Source organism: Panthera tigris, chromosome D3 (assembly GCF_018350195.1).
Source record: "Panthera tigris isolate Pti1 chromosome D3, P.tigris_Pti1_mat1.1, whole genome shotgun sequence".
NCBI lineage: Eukaryota > Metazoa > Chordata > Mammalia > Carnivora > Felidae > Panthera > Panthera tigris.
Window position 1 is genome coordinate 20,185,901 of NC_056671.1, and position 19,655 is coordinate 20,205,555.

Consider the following 19,655-nt stretch of genomic DNA (forward strand, 5'->3'; position numbering starts at 1 on the left):
TTTCCCTTCTGTTCATCTATTTTGTATCTTAAATTCCGCACATGAGTGAAGTCATATGATATTTGTCTTTCTCTGACTAACTAATTTTGCTCAGCATAATACCCTCTAGTTCCATCCACATTATTGCAAATGGCAAGATTTCATTCTTTTTGATTGCTGAGTAATACTTCATTGTATATATGTACCACATCTTAATCCATTCATCTGTTGATAGACATTTGGGCTCTTTCCTTACTTTGGCTATTGTCAATAGTGCTTCTATAAACATTGGGGTGCATGTGGCCCTTCAAAACAGCACCCCTGTACCCTTTGGATAAATACATAGTATTGCAATTGCTGGGTCGTAGCGTAGTTCTATTTCTAATTTTTTGAGGAACCTCCATACTGTTTTCCAGAGTGGCTACACCTGTTTGCATTCCCACCAGCAATGCAAAAGTGTTCCTCTTTCTTCCCATCCTCACCAACATCTGTCTTTGCCTGAGTTTTTATTTTAGCCATTATGACAGGTGTGAGGTGGTAGCTCATTGTGATTTTGACTTGTATTTCCCTGATGATGAGTCATGTTGAACATTTTTTTCATGTGTCGGTTGGCCATCTGGATGTCTTCTTTGGAAAAGTGTCTATTCATGTCATTTCTTCACTGGATTATTTGCTTTTTGGGTGTTGAGTTTGACAAGTTCTTTATAGATTTTTGATACTAACACTTTATCTTTTATGTCATTTGCAAATATCTTTTCCCATTCGTAGGTTGCCTTTTAGTTTTGTTGATTGATTCCTTCGCTGTGCAGAAGCTTTTCATCTTGATGAAGTCCCAATAGTTCATTTTTGCTTTTGTTTCCCTTGCCTCTGGAGACATATTGAGTAAGATGTTGCTGCAGTGGAGGTCAAAGAGGTTTTTGTCTGCTACTTCCTCTAGGATTTTGAAGGCCTCCTGTCTTATGTTTAGGTCTTTCATCCATTTTGAGTTTATTTTTGTGTATGATGTGAGAAAGTCGTCCAGGTTCATTCTTCTGCATGCCATTGTCCAGTTTTCCCAACACGATTTGCTGAAGAGACTGTCTATTCCATTGGATATTTTTTCCTACTTTGTCAAAGATTAATTGGCCATACGTTTGTGGGTCCATTTGTGGGTTGTCTATTCTGTTCCATTGATCTGAATGTCTGTTTTTGTGCCAGTACCATACTGTCTTGATGATTACAGCTCTGTAACACATCTTGAGGTCTGAAATTATGATGCCTCCAGCTTTGATTTTCTTTTTCAGGATTGTTTTGGCTCTTCAGGGTCTTTTCTAGTTCCTCACAATTTTTAGGATTTGTTCGTTCTAGCTCTGTGAAGAATGCTGGTGTTATTTTGATAGAGATTTCATTGAATATGTAGATTGCTTTGGGTAGTATTGACATTTTAGCAATATTTGTTCTTCCAATACATGAGCATGGGATATTTTTCAATTTTTTTGCGTCTTCTTCAATTTCTTTCATAAGCTTTCTATAGTTTTCAGTGTGTAGATTTTCACCTCTTTGGTTAGGTTTATTCCTAGGTATTTTATGGGTTTTGGTGCAGGTGTAAATGGGTTTTATACTTTGACTTCTCTTTCTGTTGTTCATTATTGGTGTATAGAAATGCAACCGATTTTTGCGCATTGATTTTATATCCAGCAACTTTGCTGAATTCATGGATCCGTTCTAGCAGTTTTTTGGGGGAATATTTTGGATTTTCCATATAGAGTGTCATGTCATCTGTGAAGAGTGAAAGGTTGACTTCCTCCCTGCATATTTGGATGCCTTTTGTGTCTTTGTGTTGTCTGATTGCTGAGGCTAGGACTTCCAATACTATGTTAAACAACAGTGGTGAGAGTGGACACCTCTGTTGTGTTCCTGACCTTAGGGGGGAAGCTCTCACTTTTTCCCCATTGAGGATGATATTAGCGGTGGGTCTTTCATATTTGGCTTTTATGATATTGAGGTATTATCCTTCTATCCTTACTTTCTTGAGGGTTTTTATCAAGAAAGGATGCTGCATTTTGTCAAATGCTTTCTCTGCATCTATTGAGAGGATCATGTGGTTCTTGTCCTTTCTTTTATTAATGTGATGTATAACATTGATTGATTTGCATATATTGAATCAGTCCTGCATGTTAGGTATAAATACCACTTGATTGTGATGAATAATTCTTTTAAAGCATTGTTGGATTGGTTGGTTAGTATCTTGTTGAGAATTTTTGCATCCATTTTCATCAGGGAAATTGGACTATAGTTCTCCTTTTTAGTGGAGTCTTTGTCTGGTTTTGGAATCAAGGTAATTCTGGCCTCATGGAATGAATTTTGAAGTTTTTCTTCCATTTCTATTTTTTAGTACAGCTTCAAAAGAACAGGAGTTACCTCTTCTTTAACTGTTTGGTAGAATTTTCCTGGAAAGCCATCCAGCCCTGGAGTCTTGTTTTTTGGGAGGTTCTTTATTACTAATTCAATTTCTTTACTGGTTATGGGTCTGTTCAAATAATCTATTTCTTCCTGTTTCAGTTTTGGTAGTTTATATGTTTCTAGGAATTTGTCCATTTCTTCCAGATTGCCCAGTTGTTGACATACAATTGCTCATAATATTCTTCTTCTTCTTCTTCTTCTTCTTCTTTTTTTTTTTTGTATTTCTACAGTGTTGTTGGTGACTTCTCCTTCATTTCTGATTTTATTTATTTGGGTCCTTTCCTTTTTCTTTTTGATCAAACTGGCTAGGGGTTTATCAATTCTGTTAATAATTTTAAAGAACCAGCTCCTGTTTTTATTGATCTGTTCTACTATTTTTTTGATTTCCATAGCATTGATTTCTGCTCTAATCTTTATTATTTCATGTCTTCTGCTGGTTTGGGGTTTTATTTACTGTTCTTTTTCCAGCTCCTTAAGGTGTAAGGTTAGGTTGTGTATCTGAGACCTTTCTTCCTTCTTTAGGAAGGCCTGGATTGCTATATACTTCCCTCTTATGACTGCCTTTGCTGCATGCTAGAGGTTTTGGGCTGTCAGATTATCATTTTCATTGGCTTCCATGTACTTTTTAATTTCCTATTTAACTTCTTGGTTAACCCATTCATTCTTTAGTAGGGTGTTCTATAATTTCCAGGTATTCATTGTCTTTCCAAATTTTTTCGTGTGTTTGATTTCGAGTTTCATAGCATTGTGGTCTGAAAATAAGCATGGTATGATCTCTGTCTTTTTGAACTTGCTGGTGGCTGATTTGTGACCCAGTATGTGATCTATTCTGGAGAATATTCCATGTGCACTCGAGAAGAATGTGTATTCTGCTGCTTTAGGATGAAATGTTCTGAATATATCTGTTAAGTCCATTTGGTCCAGTGTATAACTCAAAGTCATTGTTTTCTTGTTGATTTTCTGTTTAGATGATCTGTTCATTGCTGTTTAGTGGGGTATTGAAGTCCCCTACTCTTATGGTATTATTATCAATGAGGTTCTGTATGTTTGTGATTAATTGATTTGTATATTTGGGTATCTACACATTGGGGATATAAATGTTTACAATTCTTAGATCTTGTGGATAGACCCCTTATTTTTAATATAATGCCCTTCTTCATCTCTTTTTACAGTCCTTATTTTACAATCTAGATTGTCTGATATAAGTATGGTTACTCTGGCTTTCTTTTGGTGACTATTAGCATGATAGATGGTTCTCCATCCCCTTACTTTCAACCTGAAGGTGTCTTTAGTTCTAAAATGGGTCTCTTGTAAACAGCATATAGATGGGTCTTCTCTTCTTATCCATTCTGTTATCCTATGTCTTTTGATCGGAATGTTTAGAACTTTGACATTTAGAGTGAGTACTGAAAGATATGAATTTAGTGCCATTGGGTTGCCCGTAGAATTGGAGTTTCTGGTGGTGTTCTCTGGTCCTTTCTACTCTTTGTTGCTTTTGGCCTTTTTTGTTTTGTTTTGTCTTTTCTTCTCTCAGAGACTCCCTCTTAAAGTTTCTTGCAGGCTGGTTTAGTGGTCACAAACTCCTTTAGTTTTTGTTTGTCTGGGAACTTCTTTATTTCTTGCATATTTTTCCAATTCAGCACATTGAATATGTCCTGCGACTCTTTTCTGGCCTGCTAAGTTTCTGTGGATAGGTCTGCTGTGAACCTGATATGTCTTACCTTATAGGTTAAGGACTTTTTTTCCCTTGCTGTTTTCATAATTCTTTCCTTGTCTATTTGGTGAATTTGACTATGTTATGCCTATTGATAGTTGGTTTTTGTTAAATCTAATGGGAGTTCTCTGTGCTTCTTAGATTTTGATGTTTGTGTCTTTCCCCAGGTTAGGAACATTTTCCATTATGATTTGCTTGCATGAACTTTCTACTTGTTTTTCTCTCTTTTTATCTTCTGGGACTCCTATGATTTGGATGTTATTCCTTTTTAGTGAGTCACTGAGTTCTCTAATTCTTATGTTGTGCTCTTTTGCCTTAGTTTCTCTCCTTTTTTCTGCTTCCTTATTCTCCATAATTGTATCTTCTATATCACTAATTTGCTTTTCTGCTTCATCCATCCTTGCAGCCATGACATCAGTTCGAGATTGCAGCTTAGTTATAGCGTTTTTAATTTCATCCTGACTAGATTTTATTTCTTTTATCTCCACAGAAAGGGATTCTATTCTTTTTTTTCAACTCCAGTTAATATTCTTATTATCATGATTCTAAATTCTAGTTAAGACATCTTACTGATATCTGTGTTGATCAGGTCTCTGGCTGTCATTTCTTCCTATTCTTTCTTTTAGCATGAATTCCTTTGTTTTGTCATTTTGGAGGAAGAAAAAGAATTAATAAAATAAAAAATAAAAATTAAAAAGATTAAAAAGAAACAAAAAAATCAAATAAAAGAAGCTAGATCCTAGGTATGCTTTGTTCTTGTTGTTGAAAGAAGCTTGATTGAACAGAGAAAAAAGGGAATGGAAAGAAAAGAAAAAAAAATAATGTTTAAAAATTAAGAAAATGTATACAATAAAACAGAATAAAATGAGTTGAAGAAGGTAAAATAGAATAAAAAATAAATTTCCAAAAATTATAGACAAAAAATTTAAAAAATTATATGAAAGTGGAAAGTAAAAAATAATTTTTTCTCTTTCTGTATCTAAGAATAAGAAAGAAGAGAAAAAAAAAAGAAAACACAAAACAAAGAAATGAATAGATGGACCAGCAAACAGAATGAAATCTGAATGAAATTACATCCAGTTTCCCCTACAAGTCAAACTATGAAGCACTTTATAGTCCATACCCTAAGGAGTGGGAGAGACTTGTGGTGTTCTTCTAGGGCTTGGTTGGTGCAGTTGGTCGGGGCTTGGTGTCATGGCTCCATTCTCCACTAGGTGGTGCTACTTAACTTACTGAAGTGGATTGGTGTGGCACGGTGTGCGGGATGTGTGTTGATGCATGGGAGAGGTTAAAATGGCGTCACCTAACTTTCCAGTCTCTAGATCAGAACTTTGTGCTTTATCTGACTGGCAATCAAGCACCCCTCCTAGGTCTCTGGGGTCCTTCCATTCCCCACTTCTATAGTGTCCCTGTCCAAGACATCAGCCTGCCAGGCAGCACCTCCCTCCCAAATTTTATGTCATATGGGGCTGTATTTCTAAACCCTTCACTTCTGAGGGCCCTGCCACCTGGACCCGCTCCAACTCTTTCACGGATGGTCTCCCTAGGCCATGGCCAGATGCCGGCTTGCCCCCAGGAAAGTTCCTGCTATCATGCAGCTGTAGAGACTCAGAGGTGTGGCTGGATGCCAGCCTGCCACAGAATAAGTTTGTGCGATCGTGTAGTGGTAACATTTCAACGCAATAACAACACACTACCCACGTCAGGTTTCGCCTCACCCTGGCGTTTCTGTTCCAATACCAGCAATTGTGTTCTCCGAGGTCCGCTGGGAGCTTTGCCTGTGGGGAGTCCGTACAACCTCTACCAAATGCCCTCCTAGCAGGGTACCAGGGAAACTGCTTCTCCCATGTGGCCTGTCGATCCCTCAGACCTCACTGCCTGTCCTTGGGAATTTGGTCTTCCCACCAGCACGCCGCCAGGTATTGCGCTGCAGTGTTTCCAGTGCTGTCCTGCCCTGGTAATAGAGTCATAATGATACTAAAACCCTTTCCTTTGTGCTTTCTGCTTTCTCCCTTTCTTATTCAGGCACTTATGGGTGCTTCCACTCTTTCTCTCCAACTACTTTTGCGGGGAGTGCTTTTCCTGTATGTTCCTTCCTTTCTCTGTCCTCTGTCCCCAAATACCATTCCCTACCCTCTGTGGCTTCTCTCTCCCCCAGTTCACCTCTCCGTGCCAAGTACCTTCCAAGTTCTGTGGCTCAAGTTATGCAGATTGTTGTGTTAATCCTCAGAGCAATTTTCTAGGTGTGCTAGAAATAATGGTTTGGTGCTGATCTAGCTGCATTTTAGGGATGAAAGAAGCCTAGAACTTCCATGCTGCTCCACCATCTTGGTCCACTCCACCTGAAAGCAAAGCTCTAATAAAAACCACATAAAATGGAAGCAGACAGAGATTTTATAATGTGATAACACACTCTCTACCCACACATCAGACTCAGTCCCACAACCAGAAAATTAGCTAATGGGGTGGGGACGGGAGGACATTTCTATAAGATGAAAAGACTAATCTGAGCTAAACACCATTATTATGCAACATCTTTCTGCAAGTATTATACAATGAAAGTGAAGAAGAAAAGTCACTGGTTGGGTCTCAGCATTGATGGGAATGGACAGGGACTCATTTCAAATGACTGAAATATATGTTTCAGCTATAGGTAATCCAGGGCTTATGCTTCAGTGAGAGAAGAAATCATCCCAAAGAGCAAAAAAAGTACAGGCATTCTTATTGAAGACTAATAAGAGGATTAAATAGGTCTGGAAACTTCTAGAAATGGGTAAATGACCAAGGATGGAGACCCTGGATTCGTCAGAGGTCAGGTGGGAGTTGAGAACACTGGACCTACAACCCCCAGTCCGTGAACTTCGGTGCAAAGAAACCTCGTGTCTCAACCTGATGGGCAAGATGAGCTTCCTTGTGTCCTTTGAGACCCTTTGTCTAGGAAGGGGCTGCTGTGAGTGACGTCGGGGACAGAAGGGAAGGAGGAGCCCTCACTCCCAGGTGGTGCTGCTGCGTGCACCAGGGCCCATGGTGGCAGTAGCAGGAGCATCAGAAGCAGAAGCCACAGGCTGAGCCTGGTAAGCTGCTGGGGCCTCGCCCTCCCTGAAGATGAGAAAGGGGTTCTGCTTTCAGTTCTCATGGGCCTGGGACTCTGTGTGAGCCCAAGATGCTGTCACAGCGGGGGTGAGGGGGCAGGGAGGAGCAGCCTTATCCTCAGACCTCAGCCCTGTGATGATCTCAGAGTGAGAGTTTCCAGACACGGAGTCAAAAAATGAATCAGGGTCCCCAGAGGATCTAACCATCATAATAGATGAGGATTTAGGGACAATTTATGGGAACTGTTATTATCAGGACACATATTGGACACGCCTGATGTGTCCTGACTCAGACAGAGCTGAATATTGTGTCCCTGTGTCTGCCATGACCTGTCATGGACCCTGTCCTCAGGACAGCCTGCCCCTGGAATGCAGGAATTTGTGCCCAGTTTGAGAAAATCACACAATATCTTGCTCCTAATGAGAGGCTTCAAGGAGAAATTTCAGAGAATGTGGAAAGACTGTAGACAAAATTCCTTGAGGTGGGTCTCAGACCCCAGTTTATATCAAAAAAGCAGCAGCTCAGATGGCCAAAAAGTCAGGGATAGATGGGAAGTCCCATTGCTGAGAGGACAGCAGGTTTTTGTCTCACTTCCCCACAGGCCTGGAACACTGTGTCAGCACCTTGAGTAATGTCAACAGACTGGCAGTAATAATCAGCCTCGTCCTCAGCCTGGAGCCCAGTGATGGTCAAGGAGCCTGTGTTGCCAGACGAGGAGCCAGAAAATCTGTCAGGGACCCCTGAGGGTCGATCGCTACTATCATAGATGAGGAGTTTAGGGGCCTTTCCTGGAAGCTGCTGGTACCAGTTCACACCAGCAATACCGATGTTGTTGGCACTTCCAGCGCAGGAGATGGTGACCGTCTGGCCCAGGGCCCCAGACACTGAGGGCGGCTGAGTCAGCACAGACTGGGCCCAGGACCCTGGAAGGGAAGAGACAAAGAGAAGGTGATGAAGAATCAGGTCACACATGTTATCCCAGGACCGCTTCCCTTGTCCCCACATCTAGTCACCTGTGCAGTGAATGAGAAGGTTGAGGAGGAGAGGGGACCAGGCCATGGTCGAGATCATCACTGATCCTGCCTTCTGTGGCTGAACAGCTGAGCAGACATCCCGTAATCTGTTCCTTCTCCTTTTCATCCTCTGAGAGAGGGAGGGCCCATCCATGCAAATGAGACCCTCAGCTCTTCGACATTTCAATGGCACGGGGTCAGGTCCCTCTGCCTGAGGATGTCAGGGTGGAGGGAAGGGGAGGGGCTCTGTTGGGTAAGAGGGTGGTGAGGTCACAGTTGTGAGCCCTGAGCAGAGGGCACAAGCAATAGCAGGTGGCAGGTCCCAGCTCTGGTCATCTGTGACTCCTCAGAAACAAGTGATATGTGCCCCCTGGTGTCCAGGCCTGGACACAACATTATGTGACATGGTGACTAGAGCCCATCAGAGAGAGTTCCTGCCTCCTCACTGCTGTGTCCACTGTCCCATTCCTTCAGGCCAGGCCAGGTGTCCCCCTGTGTGACTTCCCATCACCTCAGGACACACTGTGCTCTACTCAGGCTCCACATAGTGAGCGTGTCCATGGCTCCCTTGGCTGTTGATGGGGCAGGACTAAGGTGGTGACTCTTGTACAACCACACAGATGAGGATCAGGGCCAGAACAGTGATGGGTCCACATTGGCACCTGGCCAGTTCTGTGCAGGAGGCTGATTTCTTTCCTCTGCTTGTTTCCTTTCTGGTTTCAAAGTTATCCTTTCCCAGAAGTTCCCTCAGCACTGAGGAGACAGGGAGCCCTTTTCTCCAGGTTGTGGGTAGACGCCCTCGTGTGCCTTCCTAGGGGGGTTACACACTGACCATCTTCGTCGTCTGTCACTACTTCCACCTCCGCGAAACAACAGTTCTCCACACACTGTGGTTAGTGATTCCCTCCTAGGATCTGTCCCCCCAGCACACAGACCCAAGTCTGTAGGAGCCCGAGTGTGGCCCTGACCTCAGAGCACAAAGGGCAAACCTGCAGGAAGCTCCAGGAGGGAAGGAGTGACAGCTGCGGGTGCTCTGTCGGGGACCTCGTCGCAGATTCATGTGCCTGTCACCACTTGGACAACTGCTACCTCAAAATGAATGTGGGTGATTTTATACAAAATTCAGTTCAGCAAGAATTATTTAAACTCAATGACACTGTTAATGGGAAGATGCGGGTACAATCATGAGTATGTTTTCATAGATTCGTGCTTATTGCAGAGAAATTATGGATTGAAATAGTAGTTGAGAAAATGGATGAAAACCTAATGGAAAAGATGTGACTTTAGTTCTTGGTTTAATCGGGGTCTTGTAAACTTGTTTCTAAATCACTTCATGCTTTTGGGCACCTGGGTGGCTTAGTTGGTTAAGCATCCAACTTCAGCTCAGGTCATGGTCTCACAGTTCATGGGTTGGAGCCCCGCATCGGGCTCTATGCTGACAGCTTGGAGTTTGGAGCCTGCTTTGGATTCTGTATCTCCCTCTCTGCCCCTCCCCCACTCATGCTCTCTCTCTCTCTCTCTCTCTCAAAACTAAATAAACATTATAAATTTAAGAAAAAAAATAAAAAAATAAATCATTTTTATTACTGTTGTTATTATTAATTTATTTTTTAATCATGACTTTGTATATTAGGTCTGGTCCTTCAAGTAGAAGGAAAGCCCAACATGGTGTCCAGGGAAGCACCATTAGTAGCCTGTTCCTGTGAACTTCAGACTCATCTCAGTGATGGAATTTAACACAGAACTTCCAGGATGGACTGACTAGGAGTCAGACTCATCTCAGGGGTGGGTAAAACAATCGTTGCTGTGTTTTGTGTGTCCTGTATGTTCAAGATAGAGCAATTAATTGCTCATTCAGTCACCCATGACCAGAGGAATGTATTTCTATTACCCAAGGCCAATTTGACCCAGAAAATTCTTTCAAAGATCCCACATTTGACTCTGGGTGAGGTGGAGATAAGGGGCACTATGTCCCTGAGGTCACAGTCCCTGTAGCCCTTGGTTGGATCGACTTTTCAACAGAGGTCCATCCTGGCTGGAGGTGCCACTGGAGTGTCACAGGAGTGACAGTTCAGCCCTGAGAGCGCAGGGAGACTGTGTTACGTCCCCAGGGCCTTGAGCTCTGTGGGAGCAACACTGAGGCTGCTATCCCAGAATCAACGTGCTGATCAGCCTCAGGCATGGACTGGAGTTCAAAGATTATTAGGGCTGAACTGCCCACGGAGATAGAGACTTGCCCTGGGATTCCTGAGCATCAGCCTTGTCCCAGGAGAGCAGGTGTTCACGGCATGTCCTGCCCTGGTGACAGGATCCCAGTCACACTCGATGTCCATGGTATTTCCTGCTGAAAAGATTCTGCCTCCCGGAGGTTGTGACTCTGAGGATGGCTGGGTGAGCACAGGCTGAACCTGACTTCTGGAAAGACAGAGAATCCCAGAAACTGCAGAGTCCATGACAATAGACACTGAGAGAGAGGAGAGAGCTGTGTGTGTGTGTGTGTGTGTGTGTGTGTGTATGAAAGAGAGAGAAAGAAAGAACAAAAATACGCCCCAGTGCCCTTAGGAAGACTTCCACTCGGTGGCCAAGCATGAATACAAGTGTTCCCCTGTCCGTCTCTGATTTCTCAACTCCCTGAGTGTTGATCTCCATGCAAACTGATTCCTGGGGCTGGCTCATTGCAATACACACCAGTGTCCTGAAGCTTGGAGTTAAAGAAGGTCAGTGTCCTGAGTGCTATTTCTCTTGCACAAGGATGGAATTTACACGAGGAGGAGGAATTTGGTGCAGATTAACTCTGACAGTAATTCCACTGAATCAGAAGTTCAAGTCTTCTGGATGGAGAGACTTCTGTCCATTTTCATCCCTATAGACACAAAGCCCCGCAGCTTTGGGGTCTTCAGGTCTCAGCAGGCACAGGACCAGGGGTTACCACACATCCCCGTTATTCCCCCTCCCCCAACTCCTGCATCACAGCCATCCTCCCTGCACCTCCAGGATCTCCCGATGCCTCCCTTGTGTTGACCATGAGAGAGCATCTACTCTTATTCTGGCAAAGGGCCGATGCATGAGACTCCACTGTTTGGAGCAAAGTGTGTGTGGCTGAGTGAGTGTCCTGATGGTCTTAGGAAACAAATATTTTGGGGAACAAGAGAAGTTGGCATGTATTGAAATATGCAATCAATCCTTCCTTTTTTTGACTATTTCAACAGTGACCTTTTGTGGGTCCTCACTAATTCTGAAGAAGATAAATAAGTACACCAATAGCTCCAAGTCTGGATAAGCATTCATTTGTAAGAAATACAGTAATCGTGTCGGCATATTAGAGACTGACGGAGGCTGATGCTGCATAGGAGCTACAATCTGGGGATGACAGCAGGAATCAAATGATGAAGGGATTTCATGCTGATCCAATTTCTGCGACTTCTCCCTACAGATGGACACTGCACACTGGAAACTACAGCAAGATCGTTTCCAGTGTTCTCTAAAATCGTAACCTGGAGACAGCATTCACACCTGAATAGCCAGAGGGATAGACTGAAGCCTGAGGGAGGCAGGAACAGAGGGGAGAAAAGGTGGGGTATGGTATGCAGTTGGTGGGGGGAGGGTATTTTCAGTGTAAGAAACAGTTGTGACCACTTTTTTGTCTTCGGAGAAAGAGAAAATTGTGTCTGTGACCAAGGTAGGTATTAACATATCAGCTATGGATGTATCATTAGTACAAAGAGTTACATTTAATGGATGAGTATGACTGTCATCATTTTCAGTTGAGACGATATTGTGAGATCTTAGAAACCATGGGTTTCTGTCCCGATTCCTGGCATAGAGCTCCCGAAGCCTTCAGCATTTCCTAGGTGACAAGGCCACTAGGAGCATTTTTGTTTCAGTGAGGCAACCCTAGAAAGGCTCCTGGCTGGGGGTGGTCCCCAGAAAGTCTGAGCCATGACCAGACGCTTGGAATATCCAGCTTCCCCCTTGCTGGGAGGGGAGAAGAGCCGAATGTGGAGTCAATGGTTGATTACGTTTACATGAAGACTCAATAAAAATGCCAAAATATGGGATTCAAAGACTCCCACATAGTTGGACACATTCATATAGGGAAGGTGACACACCCCAACTGCACGGGGACGGGAGCTCTTGTTTGGGGGCTCCTGTCAGACCTCTACCCATGTGCTTCTTCGTCTGACCATTCATCCTACTCTTTCAGTATCATTCCGTGAACTGGCAAGTGGAAGTAAGAGTTTCCCTGAGTTCTGTGAGCAGCTCTAGCAAATTAATCAAACCTGCGGAGGGTTCACGGGAACCCCTGTTTGCATCACGTTGGACAGAACTTATGGGTTAACTACTATTTGTTATCGGCGTTGGAATAGGAGTTGTCTCCTGGGACAGAGCCCCTAACCTGTGCATCTGACACCATTTCCAGGCAGATAAGTTGAGTGTTACATTTATTTAAATTGTAGAACCCGCAACTGATGCTGTAGACAATCACTTGACAAACAAAACATAGAATTGGTGACCCAAAGTGTGAGAAATAAAACATTCTGGATGAATAATAAAAGAGATACAGTGGGAGGGAAAAACTGAGGTCTTTTGCTTTTATATGATTCGTTCTTATTAATTTCCTCCACACCCTGGGGCATGTGCACTTGGGATCTATGCCCCCACCCACGTGTGCTCCTGGAACCCCTGTGCTGTCCCAGCAACAGTGTAATCTGTGTGTCACTCCTTTCTCCTCAAGGACAGGTCTCACCACAGAGTGTCTCCCCTACAGGAGCCTCCACAGAAGCTTGTCAGGAAAAATACTCAGAGACTAGGTCTGTGGGTTCAGGAGTTTTTGCCTCACATCCTCCTTATCTGAGACGCTGTGACTAATGAAAGCCGCTCCCACTCCCATGAGCTGTAGCACAGTAATAGTCAGCCTCATCCTCAGGCTGCGGCCCAGAGAGGAGCAGAAGCCCTGCCTTGGCCGAGGCATCTTTGGATCCAGAGAAGCGGCGGGGGACTCCAGATACTAACTCCTTAATTGAGTCTGAGTAGTAGTACAGGAGATACTGGGGAGGGCTCCCTGGCTTCTGCTGGAACCAGTATATGATACAGCATTAACACCAAAGCCACTGCTCAGGGTACAGGTGAGTCTGGCTGTCATTCCCAGAGATGCAGAGAGGGAGGGCAGCTGGGTCAGCACAGGCTGGGACAGGGAACCTGCAAACACAGACACTCATGGGCGATGGGGCGGGGACCAGGGTAAAAATTTTCCTAGTGTCTGAGCCAGGTGGACTGACACCACCTGGAAGGCTTCTCTGTGTCCCTGGTGCCTGTCCCTACGTGTGCATTGAGAGAGGTGCGCGAGGAGGACAGGAGTTCAGGCCATGGTGACAAAGTCCCTGGTCCCCACAGTGGGCTGGGCCGCCCCAGGCCTCCTTTTCTCCTCTACCCTCTGCCACAGGAGGGGCTGTCCATGCAAATGTGGTCCATCCAGTGACTGCCCAGCCCGTCCCTGAGCCCTGGTGCTGGAGCTCAGCTCAGACCATACACTGGGGACCATGGAGGTTGGCCTCACCCCTGTGGAGAGCCCTGGGAGGAAACACCTGCTGAGGGAACACATGTTCCTACTCGGAGGACTCTATCAGACCAGGCAGGACACAGGTTCTGAGTCTCCAACAGGAGCACAAGGCCCATCCCTGAAGCAAATCTCCTTTGAGTGAAAGAAAGGTCTTTATTGAGCAGCTGTGTATGGATCACAGGACAGTCCCACAGTATCACCTGGTGGTCCTATGTGGAAAAATGAAAAACAAAAAATCTGAGAGCCTGTATTAAGCATAGGTATAAACTAACATTTTGTTTCAACTCTGCTTCACTGGAAATAATACACGCTTTCCTAGGAAGATACAAAACTGGCTGCAGCAGACATAAATTGAGTAAGTAGAATACTTTTATTAGAAACAATAAAAAAAATGTGATTTTAAAACCCCTCCACAGATTGTCAGAAGATACAGACATTTTCACAGGGAACATATAGAAACCACTCAGAGATCAGATGGTTCCAATTTATTTGGTTTCTATTTTTTTCCCATAGTATCTAAAGGAACAGAAAATTTCTAAGTTCTTACTGGGAACAGTGACAGCCTCCTAACTGGAATGTCACCTCAGTGGAAATCTATGATTTATTTCAAAAGGTCCGTCTCTGTCAACTGTATCCCTGGAACTCCAACCGTGTCTCCTGCTGCATGTGGTACCTGGAAGGACAGAAGGGGGTGCGGCAGGGGCACACATATGGGGATACTGCCTGTGTGCATGTGGGGTGCACATGGGCAGCTGGGACAGAGGAGTCTGAGCACAGCTATGGTATGTAAGGTGAGATCTGTAGGGTGAGCTGAGTGAAGTCCCTGAAGAAGTAGAGGAGCCCTGGGTCAGAGGTCAGGGCATGTGTCAAGGCTGGAGAAACGGTGGGGGAAGGGGGCTGGTGGCTGGTGACCCTGGTGGATATGTACTCAAGGTCATAGGGATGGACCAGCTGAGCACATGAATCCAGCATCTCCAAATGAAATAGAAAGAAAGACCTAGGAAAGTAAATATCCTTTCACTTAAACCTGAAATCTGTTTTCACTCTTTGTGAAAGCACGTGAGTGTACATGTATTCATAAAGGCCAAATAGAGTCATAATGAAGCTGTCCATATGCTCTTGCTAATTCTGCAGATCCAGCCTTTTTTTCTTGACATTATTATTTCTTATAATCCCGAGTAGTCCACACAACTGTCAGGTGGAACCCAGCCCTTCTCTCTTCGTGGGCCGGTGACATGGTGCTCTGCGAGGGCCCCACATGCCAGTGAGGCCTGGGAGCTCAGGGTTGGTGTCTCACTTCCCCACTGGCCTGAAGTGCTGTGCAAACTCCAAGGCTGCATTCCCATGCTGAGCAGGAGTGATCAGCCTCGTCCTCAGCCTGGGACTCAGGGGTGGTCAGAGAGGCCAGCCTGCTTGACTTGCATCCAGAAGCTCTATGGGAGAACAAGAGGGCCAGGTGTTCTTTCTTCCTGTTGATTTGAAGTGTAGGGTCATGGCCCGGGTGTTGCTGCAGTCAAGCTGCTCACTTTTTGCCAATAGTGTTCCTACTTTCAGTGCAGGTGAATGTGGCCATCTTGGGTGGGCTTAGTCACTGAGGGTGGGCTTGGTCACCGACGGTGGCTGATTCAGCCCCACCTCGGTCACAGACACTGTAAGGGGACAGAGAGGAATGTGAGGAGGATGGCATCCCACTGCAGTGGAGAGTGGGGGTGTGGAGCAGAGTTGGGGGGTTCTTTCATCCACCCTAGAGAGGTCTGCCCTCATCTGTGCAGAGAGTGGGGAGGGTGAGGAGAGGAACCCAGGTCCTAAGACCCAGACTCTGACGCTAAAGCTCTGTCGTGGATACTGAGCACCCAAAGTCTCTTTACTTCTCTGGAAAGTTCCACAGGGGTGGGCTTGCTGTGCTCAGTTAAGCCCTTGCTGTCCATCTGTCCGGCCTCCCTGTCAGGGCCTCTCACAGGTGGAAGGAAACAGAGGAGGAGGTGAGAAGCTGACTCAGGGATAGAGGTGGCCCGTGTGGTGATGGCCCCTGTGTCCTGGCAGGTCAGCAATATCTAGTGAGCACACTGATGCCTGAACACCCTAGAAGCCCTGAGTGCTGTCTCTGCTGGCAGGGGCCACACAGGATTGTCCCAGCCTGTCTCACAAGCCATCAGACCCCAGACACTCCCTGTCCTCTCTTGCACTCCTGTCACCCCAGTTAGAGTTCCACAGGTTGTCCTGACCCTCTTTTCTGAGCTGCTCCTGATGTCACAGAGAGACCCAGGGCATCTGGGAATTTTGAAGAAGGGGGCATCGGGCTTAAGGGAGGCCCCTCTCACTACAAAGGGGCCATAGAAAGCTTGTGTCTCAGCTGCATCAGCAGAATTTTATTATATCACCTATTCCTGATGCTTAGGATTCCTGATGATTAGATCATGTAATACAACTGTGAAAACGAGAATATTTCCGCTTGCACCTCATGCGGCCAATTGGCCAACCCTTAATACACTAACTTGTTTATATTCATCTGCAGTAACTGAGGATCCACGTGAGTTCAGAGGCTGCTGGGTTCAGCTCTAGTGCCTTCTTCATGTCTCTGTGTTTGAGACAGACTCTGAGCTCCTGCCTATGTGGACATGTCTGAGAAGAGGAGTCATCATAAGAATGTCTCAGCCTCAAGCCTGGATGGGATCAGAGGTGGGGACATTATTGAATCAACAGATATACAGAGGGTTTCAGACCTTCAGGTGCTGGTGTCATGATGACAGCAATTTGCAAGGGTGGGAAGGTCTGGTCAGGGACCCCAGAGGGTGTATTATGTTTCAATCTCTCCTGGGAACAAGCACCTTGTGGGCATTGAGGTCTCTGTCATTTGTGAGACAGTAAGAATCAACCTCATCCTCAGGTTGGAGCCCACAGATGGTCTGTGAAGCCATGTATCTATCTGACTTGGAGGCAGAAGATCAATCTAGAACCCCTGATGGCCAGGTACTTCCAAAAGCCAGTATTTGGGGGAACAACAGCACTAAGAGGTGGAACCCACACCATTATCAGATCTGGTGCTGCTGCTACTCCGAGTGTAGGTGATGGTGACGTCCTGGACCAGAGTCCCCAACACTGATGGTGACTGAGTCACCAAAGACCATGCCAAGGACCCTAAAGTGAAGGACAGAGTGAGAGAGAGTCAGGGTCCCACCAACAACTCAAGATAAGGACCTAGGAGAAAGAAAAGACCCAGTTATCCCCAGAGGGACCCCCCCCTCCCCCACCACTGACGTCGGAGTTCAGTTGTCTGTGTAGTACGTGAGAAAGGTGAAGAGGAGAGGGGTCCAGGGCATGGTAGAGATGACCCAAGAACTTTCTCCCCATACTCCCGCTGGGATAGAGATCCCCCAGCCTCTCTTATCCCTTCCCTCACTCTGATGGGAACAGGGCCCATCATTCAGATTATTCCCCATCCCTCCGGATTGGCCCAACCTCTCCATCAACCAGGAATCAATACCCTCTGCTTCAAAGTTGTATTTAAAGAGCATGGGACTGGTGAATTTCTTCTGTGGGGACATCTAGGGCCTTGGGAGAAAGGGGCTGCTGGGCCCCAGGCATCCCTGAGCAGGGGCACCTACTAAGCAGCCAGGTGCTTGGTCTCCAGCTCTGGGCGCTACCTTGTGGTGGAGGCACGTGCCCACAGCGCCACCTGCTGGCCCTGGAGCACATTGCACCAGGTGTGAAAGGCAAGGTCACCATCCTGCCTGAGGGAGGGGCAGGCCCTCCTTGACCAGCGCCACTTCCATTGCCCCTGCCTCAGAAATGGGAAAAATCCTTCATCCAGGGGCCTTTCACGAAGCTGCAACCTCCTCAAATCACGCGTCCCTTAGTTCCCTAGAACGGCCTCCTCAAATGCTGACCCTTTCTCATGGGTTACATTAGTGGAACGGGGTAGCCCTGAGACCTAGCACCTGAAGGGAGATGTGTCCTGCTGTCAGCATATCAGAAAGACAGAGGCCTGGACCAGCCACAGCCCATGGTTTGGGAAGGCTGGGGAGCTCCTCCTCCCTCTGACCTCACTTTCCAGTGAGGCAGGGTCAGAAACCCGGCCCTGCCCCTGGATTCCTCTCCTGTCTACCGGAGGAAGACCCCGGAGGAAGGGGTTGAGAAGACGGTGCTCTGCACCTTTAGAAAGACAGAGGTCGGCTCCCTGAGACCCACCTCTTAGCACGCCTGTCCCAGTAGGACCGGGGGCTGGAGCCCTGACCTGAGAGGGATGGGTCTCCATGAAGAGAGCGGGGCCAGGGTGGAGTGGGGATACTGGTGTGAGGAGAGACTGAGGAATGAAGGGGGGTGAGGGATGAGGCTCCCAGGAGCCCCCAAAAGTAATTTTGAGTGCTTGAGCTGAGGCTAGTGACAGAAAAAGAGGATTTCAGACTGTCCTATGGCCTGTGGGGACCCTCCTGTCAGAAGGTGACAAGGACCATCCAATAGATTGGACGGTTCTTTGGTGATGAGCTGTTCTGAAGAGGTGCTGTTGGAGAAGGCTGGAGACCTGTTCAGCTGCCTCTGACTGTCCCCAGCACCCTTCTTACAGAAAACATTCAGAAAGGCATAATGATTTCTACTCCTCTCTCTCTCTCTCTCTCTCTCTCTCTCTCTGTCTCTCTCTCTCTCACAAAGACATGTGGGCTGAATCAGCTGTGATGGGCATGTGTCCTGTAGCATTTCACACCATGAATGATGCTGACTTTTTTTTAAATGTGGCAGCTGTCTCACTTTTGTCCCCAAATTTTTACTTGTTCCATGAGTGCTGTGTGTAGTCACCTTCTTTCCTGTTCGAGGTGAAATGAACTGTTCATAGAATGTGTTTCATTGGGTGTTGATTTGTTAATCAGAATACATGTTTAATCTTAGATGGTTTCGATGATCTGAAAGACACTATTAGCAGAATAATTATGTGGGTGTGTATACATTCACTTTTTTTAACTCTACATATTGACAACAGAGATACACTGTGGAAATAGCATGGTATGTCTTTCTGAATTTCTCAGTAACAGGCAGCCCTTCACACACACAAAGACAGAGAAATTGCTCACAAGTTCACAGAGAGAGGTCACTAAGTACAGAGGCTTACCTCATACAACGAAGTAGTAGATGACGTATAGAGATGATGAGAAAGGAATTTACCAAATTTGATAATTTTTTGAGAGAAAAATCTGGGCTTTAAAATTCAATTTCCAATCATTTTCTCACCAACACGCTTTGAGGTATAATTAACAAATAAATAGTCTATATATAAGGTGCAAAATGTGATGGGCATGATCCCGTCATCAGGGACACATGGCCCCTTCTGTGCAGGACGCTGTGTTCTTTCCTCTGATGTGATCTACTGGTGACCATGGCTCCCCTTCCCTGTCAACTCCCCATAGCACCGAGGGGAGAGACAGCCTTTCTGCAGGGATGGGAGGCCACGGGAAGGGACCTGGAAGACATTGCTAGTGGGTTATTCCAGGCGAATCTTCCTTGTCTGTCAACGTTCCACACACTTGGGACTACTGTCATTCATAGAGATTTTTAACACAGTGAGTCACTCCTAGGAATCTTGTCTGCAAGCACAGGACACAAGTCTGCAGGGAGCTGTGACAAATGATATTCTCTGTAGCATTTTACTTAAAACTCTAAATCCCTTGAGCAGGATGTGTTCCAGAAGAGCAGGACTTTGGTGGTGACCAAATGTTTAGGATCAACATTTCAAATGTAAAGTTTGAGAAAAATATAGTCCATATTAAAGAATGAGTGCTGTGGGAGCTAAAGAAAAATGACAACAATTTGTGTGCTTGCATCTGAAAATATATCCACTTTTCATCATGATCTTGCCAGAAAC

At 45.6% G+C, this 19,655-nt stretch overlaps 3 protein-coding genes and 1 gene segment (V, D, J or C); all 4 read right to left on the reverse strand.

Moving 5' to 3' along the window:
• The window catches only part of LOC102959445 (immunoglobulin lambda-1 light chain-like), a 480,152-nt gene extending 471,729 nt beyond the window's left edge, over window positions 1–8,423 (reverse strand). The window contains exons 1-2 of one of the 2 annotated variants that reach the window (XM_042962210.1): window positions 8,242–8,423; window positions 7,848–8,151 (exon numbers count right to left, since the gene is read on the reverse strand). In XM_042962210.1, coding sequence (XP_042818144.1) covers window positions 7,848–8,151; window positions 8,242–8,395 — 458 coding nt within the window. In that variant the 5' untranslated portion in view covers window positions 8,396–8,423. Of the gene's footprint in view, window positions 1–7,844; window positions 8,152–8,241 lie in introns of both variants that reach the window. The other variant, XM_042962209.1, reaches the window with a different exon arrangement.
• The window catches only part of LOC102968706 (immunoglobulin lambda-1 light chain), a 718,086-nt gene that overhangs the window by 513,187 nt on the left and 185,244 nt on the right, over window positions 1–19,655 (reverse strand). The window lies entirely within an intron of this gene.
• LOC122232563 overlaps window positions 1–19,655 on the reverse strand; it is a 1,057,381-nt gene that overhangs the window by 495,178 nt on the left and 542,548 nt on the right.
• LOC122232564 (immunoglobulin lambda-1 light chain-like) overlaps window positions 1–19,655 on the reverse strand; it is a 586,739-nt gene that overhangs the window by 485,150 nt on the left and 81,934 nt on the right. The window lies entirely within an intron of this gene.